Genomic DNA, 15,552 nt, shown 5'->3' with positions numbered 1-15,552 from the left:
AACAATAAAGCAAATTCGTTGGGCATGGGACAGCTGGCAGACCTACAAATACATTAAAAATGAGGTTCGTTTGGCCGACGAAAACGGTCCCGCTCTTACGCGTTTTTAGTTGGTCTTTCCCTTTTGGCCGATGCAATAAATCCGAACACCCCTAAAACGGAATCATCGGCTTTTCCCGGGAGCCCCTCCCATGTCGGAATCGGAGAGTTTCGATCCGCCGCCCGAATAGCGTGTCCATGAATCTCATGACTCGGACCCGCCCGCGTCCGGCTAGGCGTCCGATTTACATTGAACTCGAGCTCATGTTAATTTCAAGAGCGCTCCCGACGAGGGGGTCGCGTGATTCGGATCCCTCGAGCTACACCGACTTGACCCGGAATGCTCGTCCTCGAAACTTTTTTGTTTTCGATCGGTGATGCCAGGGTGAAGTCACCGATCAATCACGTGTCGATAAGTATATTGTACCCGTCCCTCTTGAAATTATGGATGCGCTTCGGAAGGATTTGATTGCATAATGACCTTTATATACACGTGTCGGCGAACGAGTAAGTGTATTAAACAGAGATAGATCAATAATAATATCAGTGACCTATTTGTAATTTTCCGAAAAAAATTGATTTATTAGCTTACGCGAGATTACTTAATAGAACAGGATTCTCTCTCTCTAATCTACTAATTCCCCACTCGGTTTTCCCCGCGTGGTGACCTGCTAGTCCGGTCGTCCGGTTACCCCGCCGCGTCATCCTCTCTCATCACCCCACCCCTCTTCCTCCCTCCATTAAGCACGACTGCAACAAACACTCTCTTCTCTCTCTTCGCAGACGAGCACGACTCTCCAACCTCGCAGTCGGCGATGTCCTCGCCGCCTTAAACTCTCTTTCGAAAGGAGGAGGAAAGCCATGTCTTCCCGATTTGCTCCTCTCTCTTTTCCCCATCTGCGCCTCCGCCTCCGCCTCCCACCGCCTTCCCCTCGTCGGCGCCAACCACACCTCCGCTCGCTTCTGCTCTCGCTAGTCCCCATCTCCCTCCCTCCCTCTCTCTCTCTCTCTCTCTCTCTCTCATTCTCACTGACTTTTTCCTTCCTTTTGTATATGAACACACACCCACATACATGAATACCCAGATGGAATCCGGCAAACCCAACTCCGTCAGGAGCGTTCTCGTGCGGGCCCTCGTCGTCGGCGTCCTCCTCCTCCTCGTCCGCTTCGCCTACGTCGTCACCATCGCCGGCGAGTCCTGCAAGCTCAGCGACTTCTGCTTCCTCTCCCCGCCGGAGAATCTCGACCTCGTCGTCTCCGGCGCAACCGCCGCCGCCGCCAACGCTGTCCGATCCACCGTCCCGAGCCCCCCGCGCCGCGGCGAAGGGAAGGACTGGATCGAGGCCGTCCGGTTCTACGGCTCCGTGTTCCGGGATTTGGTGTCGGAGGGGTTCCTGTCGCGGGCCTCCAGGGCCCTGTGCATCGAGTCGGGGAGCGGGCAGGACGTGTTCGCTCTGAAGGAGATTGGTGTGGCGGACTCGGTCGGTGTCTCGAAGAAGGCCTCGCGGCCTCTGGTTATCTCGGGCCGGCCGCATCGCCTGCCGTTCGGCGACGAGACCTTCGATTTCGTGTTCTCCGGAGGGGGGCGCTTCGACAAGCTGCCGCGGCCGCTGGACGCCGCCGCCGAGATCGCGCGGACGTTGAAGCCAGAAGGGTTTGCGGTTTTCCATGTGAGGGCTAACGATACGTACAGTTTCGATTCCTTCATTGATTTGTTCAATTGTTGCCAGCCAGTGAGATCGCGTGATTTTGCCGGTCTCAATACTTCGTTTCCTAAGATACGTGAGATTGTTCTGAAGAAAGTTAGCGATTTTAGCATTCTTAGCCACTCGGTGAAGAATTCCGGTGGTGATTCGGAGAATTCGTGCTTCGTCTCTGAGAGTAAGCGGAAATTGGTCCGGGATGCGGAGCCATTGATTGTGGACGAGCCATTGAAACCATGGATTACGCTGAAGAGGAATATAAAGAATGTAAAGTATCTGCCATCTATGGTTGATATCAATTTCAAGAATAGGTATGTTTATGTAGATGTCGGAGCTCGGAGCTACGGCTCTAGTATAGTTAGTTGGTTTAGAAAACAATACCCGAAGCAGAACAAGACCTTTGAAGTGTATGCAATCGAGGCCGATGAGCATTTTCATGAGGAATACAAGTCGAAAAAGCGTGTCACTTTGCTGCCTTATGCTGCGTGGGTGAAGAACGAGACTCTGTCCTTCGAAATATACCGAGACCCAGGTCAGAAATCCGAGGACAAAGGTAGAGGGATGGGCAGGATTCAGCCGGTTCAGTCCTCGAGTGATGGAGAGGTGGCTAAGATCGAGGGATTCGATTTCGCGGAATGGTTGAAGAACACGGTTTCAGAGAAGGATTTCGTCGTGATGAAGATGGATGTGGAGGGAACTGAGTTCGATTTGATTCCCAGGCTGTTCGAGACCGGGGCTATCTGTTTGATCGATGAACTGTTTCTCGAGTGCCATTACAACAGATGGCAGAGATGTTGTCCCGGCGAGAGAACCTCCAAGTACGAGAAAACATATGGGCAATGCTTGGACCTTTTCACATCCCTCAGACAGAGTGGAGTGCTTGTTCATCAATGGTGGTAGTAACTCTTGGGAAATAAGCAAACATTATTGCCAGTGCTCACCATATGTTTCCTTCTGATGCTGTGATTCTCCTCTTACAGTTGCATTTACTGTACTGCTTCAGTTTAGGCTTTTCTCCTGGTTATCCATTGTATGAAGTGCTCTAGTGAAATACCCGGAATGAAACACAACGGATGGACGGTTTCTCTCGCAATTGAATTGAAAGTGCACTTGTTCTGTTCATTTTGCAGCTTCTCTTTCAGCTTATGAACTAGTCAGACATAAGAGTTTCTGTGGCTCTTTCTGCTGGTACCTTGCCATTGCAGTTTGCTTCTATGGATCATGTCGGTCTGTTGGCACTTGCTGCATTCGCTTCATATCCCTTTCGCGATTTGAGGACCACATCTGGGAGAGGTGGTAGTGTTCATTCTTTGGATGAAACAGTGTGAGATATTCTCTTCCCCTTGCCTCAACCTTGTGTTGCCATTAGCTTATTTAGTTTGCTGCTAAATTGCAAGTAGCCGTTGAGGACCAAATTTCCCCTCTCTCTCTCTCTTTCTCTCTCTCTAAAAGAACGTGGAGGGCCCTAGGCCAACTGGATGAGACACAAGAGGAAGCTGATAGCATTCATAAAAGGTATGGTTGTAGTGTTTTGTCAAAATGGAGGGTACGAGAAATTATCATATGAATCTCACACACATACTAAATTGAATCTAATCATCGAAGATGGCGAGTCTCTCGTGGGTCTCATCAGATCTGACGGTCGGGTCCGAGTTGGATTGACCATGTATACTAGATTCACGGAACACTCGGAGGGTACAGACTCCAGTAGAGGTCGAGTGCTGTCTTGACTGCATTTGCTACGGCTTTTGACTTGTTGCCTGAGAGCCAAGGGCATGTCTGGTGTGTCTTTTGGTGTCCCCTCTCCTTCCCATTGATTGCGATGTCATGGCGTTGTTGTTTCGGGTTGGCCTGCAATTTCTCATCGCTTTTCTTATATGAGGGCCCACTTTTTGCAGCCTCTTACCGTTGTTGGTTCATCAATATTTCTCATATGGATTTTGTTCAAAAGGCGCCTCGAGGAGCAACCAAATAAAGCAATATGGCAATCTTTGATGCAGTGACTGCTTCAATAATATGCATGATCAGTACGTAGAGACCGGATTTTTCCTCGTTAATCATGTTTAATGAGTATCCCGAGACAGTCATGAACAAGACATTTTCCGCGAGTCGGATCGGTGAAAGTGGAATCTTCAGGGCAACGATGTACTGTCCGATTTGGTCAGTTTCTCATATTTTCCTGGGTGAACTCACGCAATACATCTGATACGGAAACCATGCTCTGTTTACAACATCAGAAACAATTTTAATTGGGTCTCTCGTGAACGGCGGTGTTAAAGCGTAAAGATGGTTTTTTTTTTGTTGGTATGTTGCTGACAACAGACGTCACCGAGGACGCTCTGGAGTGAGTTTGCCAACCAGAATCCAGGATGCATTTGGCGAGTAAAGCTCCTCCCGTTCGGCTGTGAAGGATCTCCGATCATGGGACTCGGCGGCCTGACTTCCCCGGTGGACATGTTTGGACGATGATTTTAGGACCGTTGAGGTCGACCCCGACCAAGCAACGTCGAGTATTATTCAGGGAATAGACGGGCCAGCGCAAGAGGCAACCCTTTCTGGGACCTGCTAATTTTAGGAGGATTTAAGGTTTTTCTTCTTTTCCGATCATGAGTGAGCTTGCACGATGATTTTCACTCTCGATAGTGGATAGCCGACGGCTCGGCCAGCTGCTCTGGCGGGTGCAGCACCGATCCAAGTAGACCCTGCCGAATGTGTTTCACCCCGAAGCAACTAATTAAGTCGATTATCGGCCCTTTGCAAGATCACAAAGCTAAACTGCCCGATAGACGACCCGGTTTAGATTGGCAGAACACATTCTAAACCGTGCGGGGAAATTTTGCCCTTGGTTAGTGAACGAACAGGCAAGCTCTGAGCGATGGACTCAACCTTTTTGCCTCATTAAAGTTGTACGCTCCTCATTGAATCGGAAAGATAAGGGTATAGTAGAATAACAAAGGTTCGGCAGGCATAATCACGAAGTTAAATCGATGTTAACTATATCGGCAAAGTATAGGAGAATTGCCTAAGGCTTAGCGATAACGACAGCCTTTGAACTCACGATTGACTAAGTAAATGATTGAATTAGGCAGCGTCAAACGAGCGCTAGCGATCACGTCATATGGCAGACAGATTGCGTGATGAAATAATGAACCATAGTTAACTTGTCCAAGTCGTTAAGTAATTCAATCTGGTAAGCCAACCGAAGAGACTTAATCCCCTTGGTTAAGCTTAATTACTTGTAAATTAAAGGGTTAATATCGCGAAAAACCTCAATTTGGTACACTTGTGACAAATTTACCTCAAACTATTTTTTTTACCACAAAAAACCCCAAACCGATATAGTTGTGACAAATTTACCTCAAATTATTTTTTTGACCACCAAAAATCCTAAACTGGTACACTTGTAACAAATTTACTCTTCGTTAAATTGAGTTAATATCGCAAAAATTTTCAAACTAATACGCATGTGACAAACAGAGGGTAAAAATCCCAATGTGATATACTTGTAAATTGCCACGTATCATACAACTTAGCACTTTAACAATTAGATTTAATGAAAATTAACGGAGGATAAATTTGTCACAAGTGTATCAGTTTGTGATTTTTTATGGTCAAAAAAATATTTTGGAGGTAAATTTGCTATAGGTTTATTAGTTTGGGATTTTTCGTGGTATTAATCTTAAATTAAATAAGGTCAGTTACCCAACCCCCATGCTCTGTTCCTAATTCTCGTTTTCCAGATCCTGCTTACCCACCTGCTGGGTGTTGGCTTCTTCCAATCTTTTGGAGTTGCTAGCCTACTTGGATAACAAATCCTATCGCTTTATTTGAAAATCATTGTTAGATATGTTTGAAATTTTAAGATATAAGATCTAGTTTCTTGGATAACACGTTCGAATTGTAAATTTAGCATTGTGAACCGAAATTAAAATTCGTATGGAATTTACTTCGGTCTTTAAAAAAGAGATAAAATAACATTTCTCAAACTCGTCGACAAGTCGCGTGATGTTTCTTAACCTAAACAGAAAGAGGGTTAAGTGCATAAGATTCCTTATTCCATCGATTCTTTAGTATCTCATGCATCGTTCTCACGGAAATTCGGCAAATCTACGAAGATTAGAATCTCGCTCGAAGCAACCAAAAGTGGCAAGAGTAGCTTGAGGAACAACAAAAGAACATTGATTCGATTTTGCAAGACCAAATACCAAACAGGAGCAAGCTAAATGTCAAACGTATCGATGCCCCGTTGACCAAATGATAAGGATTTGCAGAATCAAATGCATGTCATTTGAGTAAATATCACGTAACAATTCATTTTCTTAGGGATTATTTTGCTGATAAGATTAAGCGCGAGATACGGACCAATATTAATCGTAATTAGTTCTAAATAATTAACATCTATAGTACAATCATGCAAAATGTTAGGAAAATTTTCCAAAAAGGGCACGAAATGGATATTGTTTAAATAAAAGGTCTAAGTACCCTTGTCCAAAGGCATTTTCGTAATTTTTTTTGTCCTCCTTTTTTTCTTTTTGTCTTTCTTTTTTCCTTTATTGTTTATTGTTTTCTCATTCTTTTTTGTGCCCTAGTTTTTTGCCGATGACTGGGCCGATCGCCAGCAAGGGCTGACCTTGCCCAGCCCTTGTCGGTGGCTAGCCGTTGCCTGAGACAGGCCACCGGCAAGAAGTAAACAATGAAAAAAAATGAAAAAAATGAAAAAAAAATAGTGAATTTCCTCGTACATCGTTCTCGTGGAATTTTTTTTTTTCTAGAAGCGTAGAATTAGCAAAGCCTCCTAAATAGGAATTCAAGATACGAATGAGATCAGATGTGAAAAGCTGACCCCTTATCGATAGGGATTAGGATTGGTTTTCAAACGAGGAATGAGTCTTTTCTGATTAGACTGAATTTCTGTTCCTTCTTTCTAAAGATTGCGCCAACGTGAGTTGTCATATTTACCTTGTTTTCCCCAAAATTAGTAATTAAAAAAAATGGGAATGTTTTTTAAAAAAAATCAGTAAAATAATATAATTTTCAGGCTTTGACTTGAAAATAAAATAAAAAATATTTTTAGAAGAAATTTATGTTCTTGTTCTTGTTAAGTTACAAAGTTGTCGTCATTTCTTTGTTTTTTTTTTTTTGTTTGGTGCATGTGATTCCTTGATTTTTTTTTGTCTTGTTCTTGTTTCTTAAAAAAAAAAGGCGCATGCAATCGCCCGCTTTCCAAAGAAACACTTGCTGCCACCTCGGATTCGCCTCCCCTTTTCTTTCGTGGCCTCCCCTCGAGCCCAATCTGTTTTCCCGTCGTTTTCTCGCGCCATTTTCCGGCAAAATCTGCCGGGAATGAGGGTGGAGAAATTTCTGTTGGGGGGTGTTCGGTTGCTGTGAATTTTTTTTCCTTTTGTTCTTCTTTTCGTTGTTTTTTTCCCCCCGGAAAGATTTGATTTTTTTTTTTCCTTTCCTTTCCTTCCCTTTCGCTTTCGTTTTTCTTCCTTTTTTCGTTCCTGTGTGCGTGTGTGGGATTGTTTGGAAATGGGTGCGTGCTGCAGCACGGACCGCGATGAGGGTCGGGACTGGGTCGAGATGGTGAATGATGATCGAGATGATGAGTTTGAGGGCGATGACGGAGGAGGAGGAGGAGGTGGTGTGAGCGAAGGAGATCTTGGGGCGCGGGTGAGGCTGAGAGGCTCGAATGATTCCTGTTGCATGTTCACCAAGCAAGGAAGGAAAGGCATCAATCAAGACGCCATGGCCGTCTGGGAGGTAAATTTTTAAGGAATTTGTCTCGTTAGTTTCTGCTTTTTATCATGTTCTTTTGAGGATTTTATGGGGTGGCCTCTCTGTTGGTATTGCTTCTGGGAGTGCTCTGCTTTTTCCTAGGAGCCGTATAGTTTTCTGGGTTCAATTCTCTGTCTATTTTTCTCGAGCAGATGGGTCATGTTCTTGATCATTGCTTCCCCGTTGATATTGCTTCTGGGAACGCTCTGCTTTTTCTAGGAGCCGTACAGTTTTCTGGGTTCAATCCTCTTATGTATTTTTCTGGAGCAGATGGGTCATGTTCTTGGTGATTCAATATGGGACTTCTGACTCTGCCTTGTTCTGTTATGATCATATGATCTTTGAGTTTTGTTCTTTTTTCTCTCTTTTTTGAGGTTTTTAATTACTTGCCAGACAAGCAAAAATGTTTTTGTGCATGTAAAAAATGGTTGGGGGGGAGGGTGCAAATGGACTCAAAAGTCAAAGTCATTAGTTAAAAAAGATCAAAATCTACAATGAAAAGTTGCACCTTTCAGACAGAAATTAAACGCATGAACCCATCGGCTCTGTAGATTCATGCTGCCATATGGCTTAATTGGAACCTTGGGAACTACGCCGAAGTGTTTCGTCTCATGATGATAGCACCGTAATTTCTATGACTCGCTACGGCTGACGAAAGCTTCGATAATTTTTCAGGACTTCAATGGCCAGAAAGATGCATTCTTTTGCGGGGTGTTCGATGGCCATGGTCCGGTGGGTCATAGAGTTGCACACCACGTGCGTGACAATTTGCCGATGAAGCTCTCTTCAGTGATCCAATCCTTGCAGAACAAGGAAAGCTCTCGTAGGGACCTTGATCTGGTGGATAAGGATGATGAGGGCCAAGAAATTGGAGAGAAAGAAAGAAGCGACAATGCGAGAGAGAGTTGTGAGGAGGATTTTGGTCCTGACATGCTTCTCTCTACATGGGAGGCTAGTTTCATCAAATCTTTCAAAGAAATCGATGAAGAGCTTAGCCTCGACTCCTCCATCGACAGCTTCTGCAGCGGCACGACTGCAGTAACCATGGTTAAGCAGGTACGAAACAGAGACGCGATAGCTACGATAAAGAATTGTAAGTAGAAGATGTTGATGAGTATAATTGTCACATCCACTAATGTGTCATTCAAAAATTTTTCAGGGAGATCATCTTATTATTGCCAATTTGGGAGATTCCCGAGCAGTTCTGTGCACAAGAGGCCAGAAAAATCAGCCCGTTCCCATCCAACTCACGGTCGATCTGAAACCGAACATCAAAAGTGCGTTTTATTTCCTCATTCATTCTCAAAGCAAGTAAATGTCTCATCCTAACCCTTCTGCAATTTTGCTTCCATTCAACGTTTTGCTTCAGGTGAAGCAGACAGGATCAAGAAATGCAAAGGCAGAGTCTTTGCCATGGATGAAGAGCCAGAAGTGTTCAGAGTATGGTTGCCTGACGAGAATTGCCCCGGTCTTGCCATGGCTCGGGCTTTTGGAGATTTCTGCTTGAAAGATTATGGCCTGATATCCACCCCTGAAGTGTCCTATAGAAAGCTTACACAAGATGATGAATTCGTGGTTCTAGCCACCGATGGGGTAAGAGTAGAGTAATTCAATCCATAGCGGCAGCAGATTACACTGCCCGTTGGATAATAGTGTAGATTTCTAAAATTACTGTCGTTGCTCTGATTTGCAAATTACTGTACATGGTGTCAAGATGATGTTATTGTTCGTTATCATTGATCCTAGACTCTTCTTTTCAATTCCTTTCGGGGAGACAGACTTCACTTTTTCCTTTCTTTCGCAAGGTGTGGGATGTATTAAGCAATGTAGAGGTCGTGAGGATTGTTGCATCCGCAAAGAAGAGATCCGTGGCTGCTAAATTATTGGTTGCTCACGCTGTTACAGCATGGAAGACCAAGTATCCAGGATGTAAGATCGATGACTGTGCGGTCATATGCTTGTTCTTCAAGAATGATCAACCTCCAAGCCAATCCATAGCCAGTGCTCCAGGCGGCAACCCGGGCCAGCAGGAGAATGGGATCAGTCAAAAATCCGGGTCCAATCAAATCGAGGCAAACCCGGACACCATGCTTGCTGGAATTACAGAGGACTCGGAGTCTGCAGTCGATGGAGTGAGCAGGGTGGATTCTCTCATCAGAGTTCCTCACACAACCAGCCTTTTGAGTCGGCGGAGGGCGGTCAAGGAGCCCGAACATGTTGAAGTCCATTAGGTCTTGATTTTCCATTCTCATGGAAAGCTCGTGAGGATCGTCGAGTCCATAACCAAAGATGAATTGCTAGGTTCTGTAAACACGCGCTGAAGCAAAATTGTTTCGTCATGCGACGTCAATATGTTCTTCCTAAACCAAGAGAAACTTGAGGAGGTCAAGAGAAATGAGCTGCTGACAGAAAATGCACTGAATCGGAAACTTTTAGGAGAACCACCCACACATACACCTCAGGATTTTTGAATTTGTTCTTTTGCTTCCCTGTTCCGGTTACTCTGACTCCATGTTAACGTCTGGTTTGATGCTTCTGCTAGCTTTGAAGACAGGGACAGGAACAGGGCTGAATAGTTCATGTTTGGCGTCGTGATCGCTCGAGGTTACGTCCGCAGACCCGTTTTAACACGTATACGTATAAGCTCTCGTATACGTATAAATAGGTGTATATTGTGTGGACATATACACATTTATCTAATTATGTCTCATTAATACGAATATTATGTTAACCTGTCCATCTCATCATTTTTAAGCATGCCATAGACTGGTTAGAAGGGTCGACCTGCACAAGACATATTCAAATTGATGTATAGAAGGGTTGATTTGATATGGATACCTTCAAACTTAATCCGAACACGCTTAATCGCGTATTTTGTAAATAGATTGCGTAATAAATTTGCCATCCCTAGATAAAGTTTCAATCTTTTGATTGCCGGCCCTATATAGAACGAATCGCGTTGAACATGATTGGGGGATTTTCCCTAATATTAATCATTTATGGATAATCCAAGATTGAAAGGTGTATAACATGTGCTTTATAACATGAAGTTAAGTAGAATTTGGACGATGAACTTATGGCAACTTCAACGTTGATACCTCGAAATAGTGAAAGGCAGACATCTAACATCTATTTCCGGATTCGGATCACCTAACATTGCCATGTTATGGGTGACATTGATCAAATTAGACCGTCCAAATCAAACTGGACGGCCTGATTTAATCCATGTCACCTCTTCAAAATTTTTAAAAATTTCCGCCCAAAATTTTCTCCCCATTTTCAAGAGGTGACATGAATCAAATCTGGCCGTCCATTTTCATTTGGACGGCCCAATTTGATCAATGTCATCCCTAATTTTGAATTGGCAATGTTAGGAGATCCATTTCCTCTATTTTCCACCATTAATCAAGAGAATTGATGGTCCATGACTTTTCAACATCACATCCAAATAACATTACAGTGGGAGAGAAACCTACACAAAGATTGAAGAATTCTCAACCTTGGGTTCAAAACGCAATCGGTTTTTTTTTTTTTTTTTTGCAGTTTTTAATTGATCCAATCAAACCCTTAGGTTGCATTTGGTCGTCAGTATATAAGCTGGGATAGGATATATATATTTTATCCTATTTTGTGTTTGGTAGCTATCCAAGAAAGGATAAATGAGGATATAGTCAAGATAAAAAAATCTCACGGGAGGAGGTGGGATAGACCGTGATAGGATTTCTCAAGAGAGTGGGTACGCGGAGAATCAGATTCTTCCCACAACACCACCTCTCCTTCGCGTTAGGCCACATCTCCGCCGCGCCGGACTGCCTCTCCAATTGGGGGAGGGGGGGGGGGCTATTAAATGTATGCCTTAAAGCAACCATGTAATAGTAACATGTTAGGAATTTTTTTCAATTTTATATTTAATTAATGGAAAAGATGCGTTCATTCATCTGTCTAATTATTTCAATGAATGATTCCATAAGATCGGTTATGATTGAACCTAATCTTAAGACGTCAAAAATATATGTGATAGATTCACGGTTATATTGAATCTTTAAATTGTTCCCGATCGATGGATCATTGAGCGGATATTAATGATCCTGTAGAGACCAATGTGTCTTAGCTTCTCCATTAAGTATTGGATACTTAAATGAATGACAAGTCACAAGTAATTGGGTATTGTGATATCCGAGTTAGAACATAGGTACTTATACCGAACAAGTTCATTGAACATGACGCGCATTGAATGATTAGCAACATAGAAGCTTCAAGAGTAGTCAATGTCTAATTGTTCATGCTTTATCTTATCTAAATAATCCTTAGACTTGAGGCACAATGTTGACTTGTGTGTTGGATTGCTATGGTTCACAAGTGCCCATATTGCCGGTTCATTGATTCGTCTATGTACTTGATGGTCATAGTTCGTTCATATACGAAGTTACACATGTGCGCAAAATGGAATCCATTTCTTTATTACATGCAAGGTTGATGTCCTATGTGATTTAATTGTAACATTATATTGAAATCCTTAGTTAGGGTTGTAACCGAGAATGAAAGGTTCGTGTCTCATATACATGCATGCCAATTGGATTTGTGCATACGATTGAATTGGTGGCTTGACAAATATTCTGTGGCCTTTGTTCGATCGGGACATGGTAAGGCAGATGGATTGAATTATACTATAGCCAAAGCCGACAGGTTCATTATATTCTTGAAACATTCACACACTAATTGGATAACAATGACATATTGCTAGATGTCACTCATGGCTTGTAGGACCCGGAGGTTGATAAGGACAATCAATTTTCTTGGAAGTACTAATGCGATAATGCATGTCTTACCGTCAGCTCAATGATGAAGATAGAAATGTCACATACCATGACCAATACATGACAACGTCGAACGTGAAAGATGGTATTGCAAATATGTTTGCAATCACGATTAGTCGATTTGAACTTGAATTAAATGAGATTTAATTTAATTCTTATGTTTTGGTCATGGATTTACGTGCATATAATGTACACGCACACCTAAGTTGGACATATATTGATGTGTCCAATATGCACACATGTGATTTCTCTATTTTGTTTTTAATTAATTTTTTTTTACATTAATATATAAGATATGGTATTGCACGCATATGAGATGTGCGTGCAACACTATTGGTCAGCACAATGAGCTGTGCCGACCAAGTGTTTTTAAAAAATAAATAAATAAATAGAAAAAGGACAACAACTTGGTCACCAAGTTGTTGACCGTGCCTGGTCAACAACTTGGTCTCCAAGTTGAAGAACTTCCATACCAAGTTTTTTTTTTTTTTTTTTGGGTCCAATCTTGCAGACCAAGTTGCTCGAGCTTGTATAAAGCTAGTGGTAGTGCTATCGTGCAACGAGATACGAAAGAGTTTTTCTCTTATCTCTAGAGTGCATGTGAATTTTGAGAGAAAAATTCTTTTCTTTCTTAAAGCGTTCTTGGTGCGCGGAAGCTATTCGTGAAAGAACAAAAAAAAAGCTTTTATTTTCTTTCTTGCTTTCGTTTCATACTTGCCGTGATAAAAAATATGAGAGAGTTCGGAGAATTATCTCCACGAGATTGGTAGCACAATTGAAAGTGATGATCGTTCACGAGTTTCGTCTTTCCATTCGACGTAATTGGTGGTGTGTCTAACTCAGAGGTTCGACACTTGTGGGACTTGAAGAACGTCCGAACCAAGTCACTTTGAGCACGCTTCAAGAGGTGTTCCGCAAACTATTTCGTTCGGTTTGATTCTCGATTGAAACGCACGAACGATGTCTCTAGAGAAACATATTTATTTCTATTGCGTTGGCGTTTTAATTTTGCCCGTACATATTCCGTCAAAACCCAACATGGGCTACCTCTTTGACGGCGGTGATCATCAAGTGTGGCCGCCTCTTCGGCGACGCTAGGCTGGGGTCTCCGGCCGCAAAGTTGGGTATCTCCACGATTTTGTTTTTTAACTACTTAAACCTTTTCAACATTCGAAATCAACATGTTACGAAAAACTCAAGATTTATCATCGACTTTTAGAAGGGGTCTCAACATTCGAAAGAGCTCTATTGGATGACTTGCATGAGTGGATTTTCAATTTGCGAGAAGAGGTCAAATAATTAGATTGTTATGCACTTATTTACTCGCTTGATAAGACCCCCCAATTCTATGAGGTCTGCTTCGTTAATGTTGTGCACGACGTCAAATGGCACAAATCTCGACTCATAAATAACTCACTTATCATAATTCATCATTGAATAATTTCTAAGGCATGTTGATGTTTGAGCAAAATAAAGTCAATTTCAATCGTGCCTTGCCTCTACTTATCTTACTTTAAATCCATAGTTCACCAAATAGTAGATAGGATATGATTTCTTATTCTATTATATCCAGTTCTATCTTGACTAGAAATTTGGGTGACCAAACACAACGTACGTTATTTTTTAAAGTGTAATCAAATCCAAAGACATGAATTAGTACTAAACCTATTGCAATTGTGTCAATGCAGTCCTAAACCTTTTGCGTTTATGTCAATTTAATCCTAAACCTTTTACATTTGTGTCAATTCAGTCCTTCATGCCAATTTTGATCGAAAATAGCTAATGTGGCATGATCGGCGTTGACGTGGTAAATTTTTAATAATATTTTAAAATTTTTATTTATTTATTTACTTTTTTCTTTTTGCTGTTTTTTCCTTTTCTTTCTCATATTTTTTTCTTCTCTCTTTTTTTCTGCGCATGGTGGGTTTTGCACAGGGGTGTGAGACTTGATGAATCTGAGAATTGGGTTATCGTCGTCTTCTTTTCGGTTGTTGTCGTTGTCACATCTGCGATTGCGGCCACAGTGGTGGTCGTCATCGCTGATGCGTCATGTTGCTGGAGATAAGGAAGGAAAATGGAAGAAGTTGGGAGAGCAAGAAGAGGAAGAGGGCGAGGTTGCTGATACAGAAAGAGGCTTGCAGGCGTAGAGAGGTAGGTCGCCTCACTGGATCTGCAAGCCTTGCCCAGGTGACGGTGAGGCCAGGCCTCGCTGCCCCACAGCAAGGCCAGGCAATCGCGGTCGCTTGGGCAAGGCCAGACCTCGTCCCTCTCGAGGCCGGCCTTGACATCGCCAGTGCCAGGAGAGGCGATGTCATCCGCCCACAGCTCTAGCCGGCTGTCTACTAGCAACCCAAGGAAGAAGAGAAGAATAAAAAAAAGAGGAGAGAGAAAATAAAAAAAAAAAGAAAAAACATATTTCATTTTTAAAATATTATTAAAAATTATCACGTTAACGCCGGTCATGTCACGTTAGCGGTTTCCCACCAAAGTTAGCCAGAAGGACTAAATTGGCACAAATGTAAAATGTTTAAAACTGAATTGGTAAAAAAAAAAAAAATTTAGGACTGAATTGACACAATTACAATAAGTATTAAGACTTTTTTTGGCAATTATCTCCGTTGGAATTCCTTAGAGTTCTTGATAATATATACCGTTTTAAAGTAAAATTAGGGCAGTGATGGCTTGATTATAAATGACAACTACAACAGCAGATGTATCTTTATGTTTATAGGTGACGGTCCGCCAACGGGTGGACGTATACTTAATTGATGTGCGTGAAAGGGACGGAACATCGAGGATTAGATGTTTGACTCCTGGACTTAGGAGGAGATAGGGCGTTCGGGTCCTAAGACTAAGGAGGAGGTCAAGTGTTTTATCTTAATGGGGATAATTATCCAAAAAGTAACACTTAATATACGATAACTAATTCAGCCATACACTTTTTAATCTAGTCAATTTAATCCTAAGCTTTGACGATTTTCCAACATAGTCGATAAAACTACTTGCATGGATTTCGACCATAGTCGGCACTGACCTAAAATTTTTTTGTAATTTCTTTAAATTTATTTGAATTCTCATCTTTTTTTTTGGGTTAATATAAAAAAAATCCCAAACTAATAACAAATTTATCCAAAACTATTACAAAAAAAATCATAAACTAGTATACCTATGGGAAATTTACCATAAATTATTTTTGTAATTATCAAAAATATAAAA

The 15,552-nt window shown here is 42.2% G+C and overlaps 2 protein-coding genes across 2 annotated transcripts; both read left to right on the top strand.

Annotated features, from left to right (window-relative positions):
• The first annotated feature begins 766 nt into the window (after window positions 1-766).
• LOC115749243 lies at window positions 767-2,863 on the top strand. Its single transcript, XM_030685979.2, has one exon. It carries the CDS (start codon window positions 1,112-1,114, stop codon window positions 2,639-2,641), a length of 1,530 nt encoding a protein of 509 aa, XP_030541839.2. The 5' UTR covers window positions 767-1,111; the 3' UTR covers window positions 2,642-2,863.
• A 4,097-nt stretch (window positions 2,864-6,960) lies between these two features.
• LOC115749244 (probable protein phosphatase 2C 65) lies at window positions 6,961-10,060 on the top strand. Its single transcript, XM_030685980.2, has 5 exons — window positions 6,961-7,504; window positions 8,195-8,575; window positions 8,679-8,796; window positions 8,889-9,112; window positions 9,325-10,060. The coding sequence occupies exons 1-5, from the start codon at window positions 7,274-7,276 to the stop codon at window positions 9,748-9,750; spliced, it is 1,380 nt and encodes a 459-aa protein (XP_030541840.1). The 5' UTR covers window positions 6,961-7,273; the 3' UTR covers window positions 9,751-10,060.
• The last annotated feature ends 5,492 nt before the right edge of the window (window positions 10,061-15,552 follow it).

Source organism: Rhodamnia argentea, chromosome 10 (assembly GCF_020921035.1).
Source record: "Rhodamnia argentea isolate NSW1041297 chromosome 10, ASM2092103v1, whole genome shotgun sequence".
NCBI classification, from domain to species: Eukaryota; Viridiplantae; Streptophyta; class Magnoliopsida; order Myrtales; family Myrtaceae; genus Rhodamnia; species Rhodamnia argentea.
Note: the sequence above shows the minus strand (reverse complement) of the source record. Positions and strands in the feature narration are given on the sequence as shown.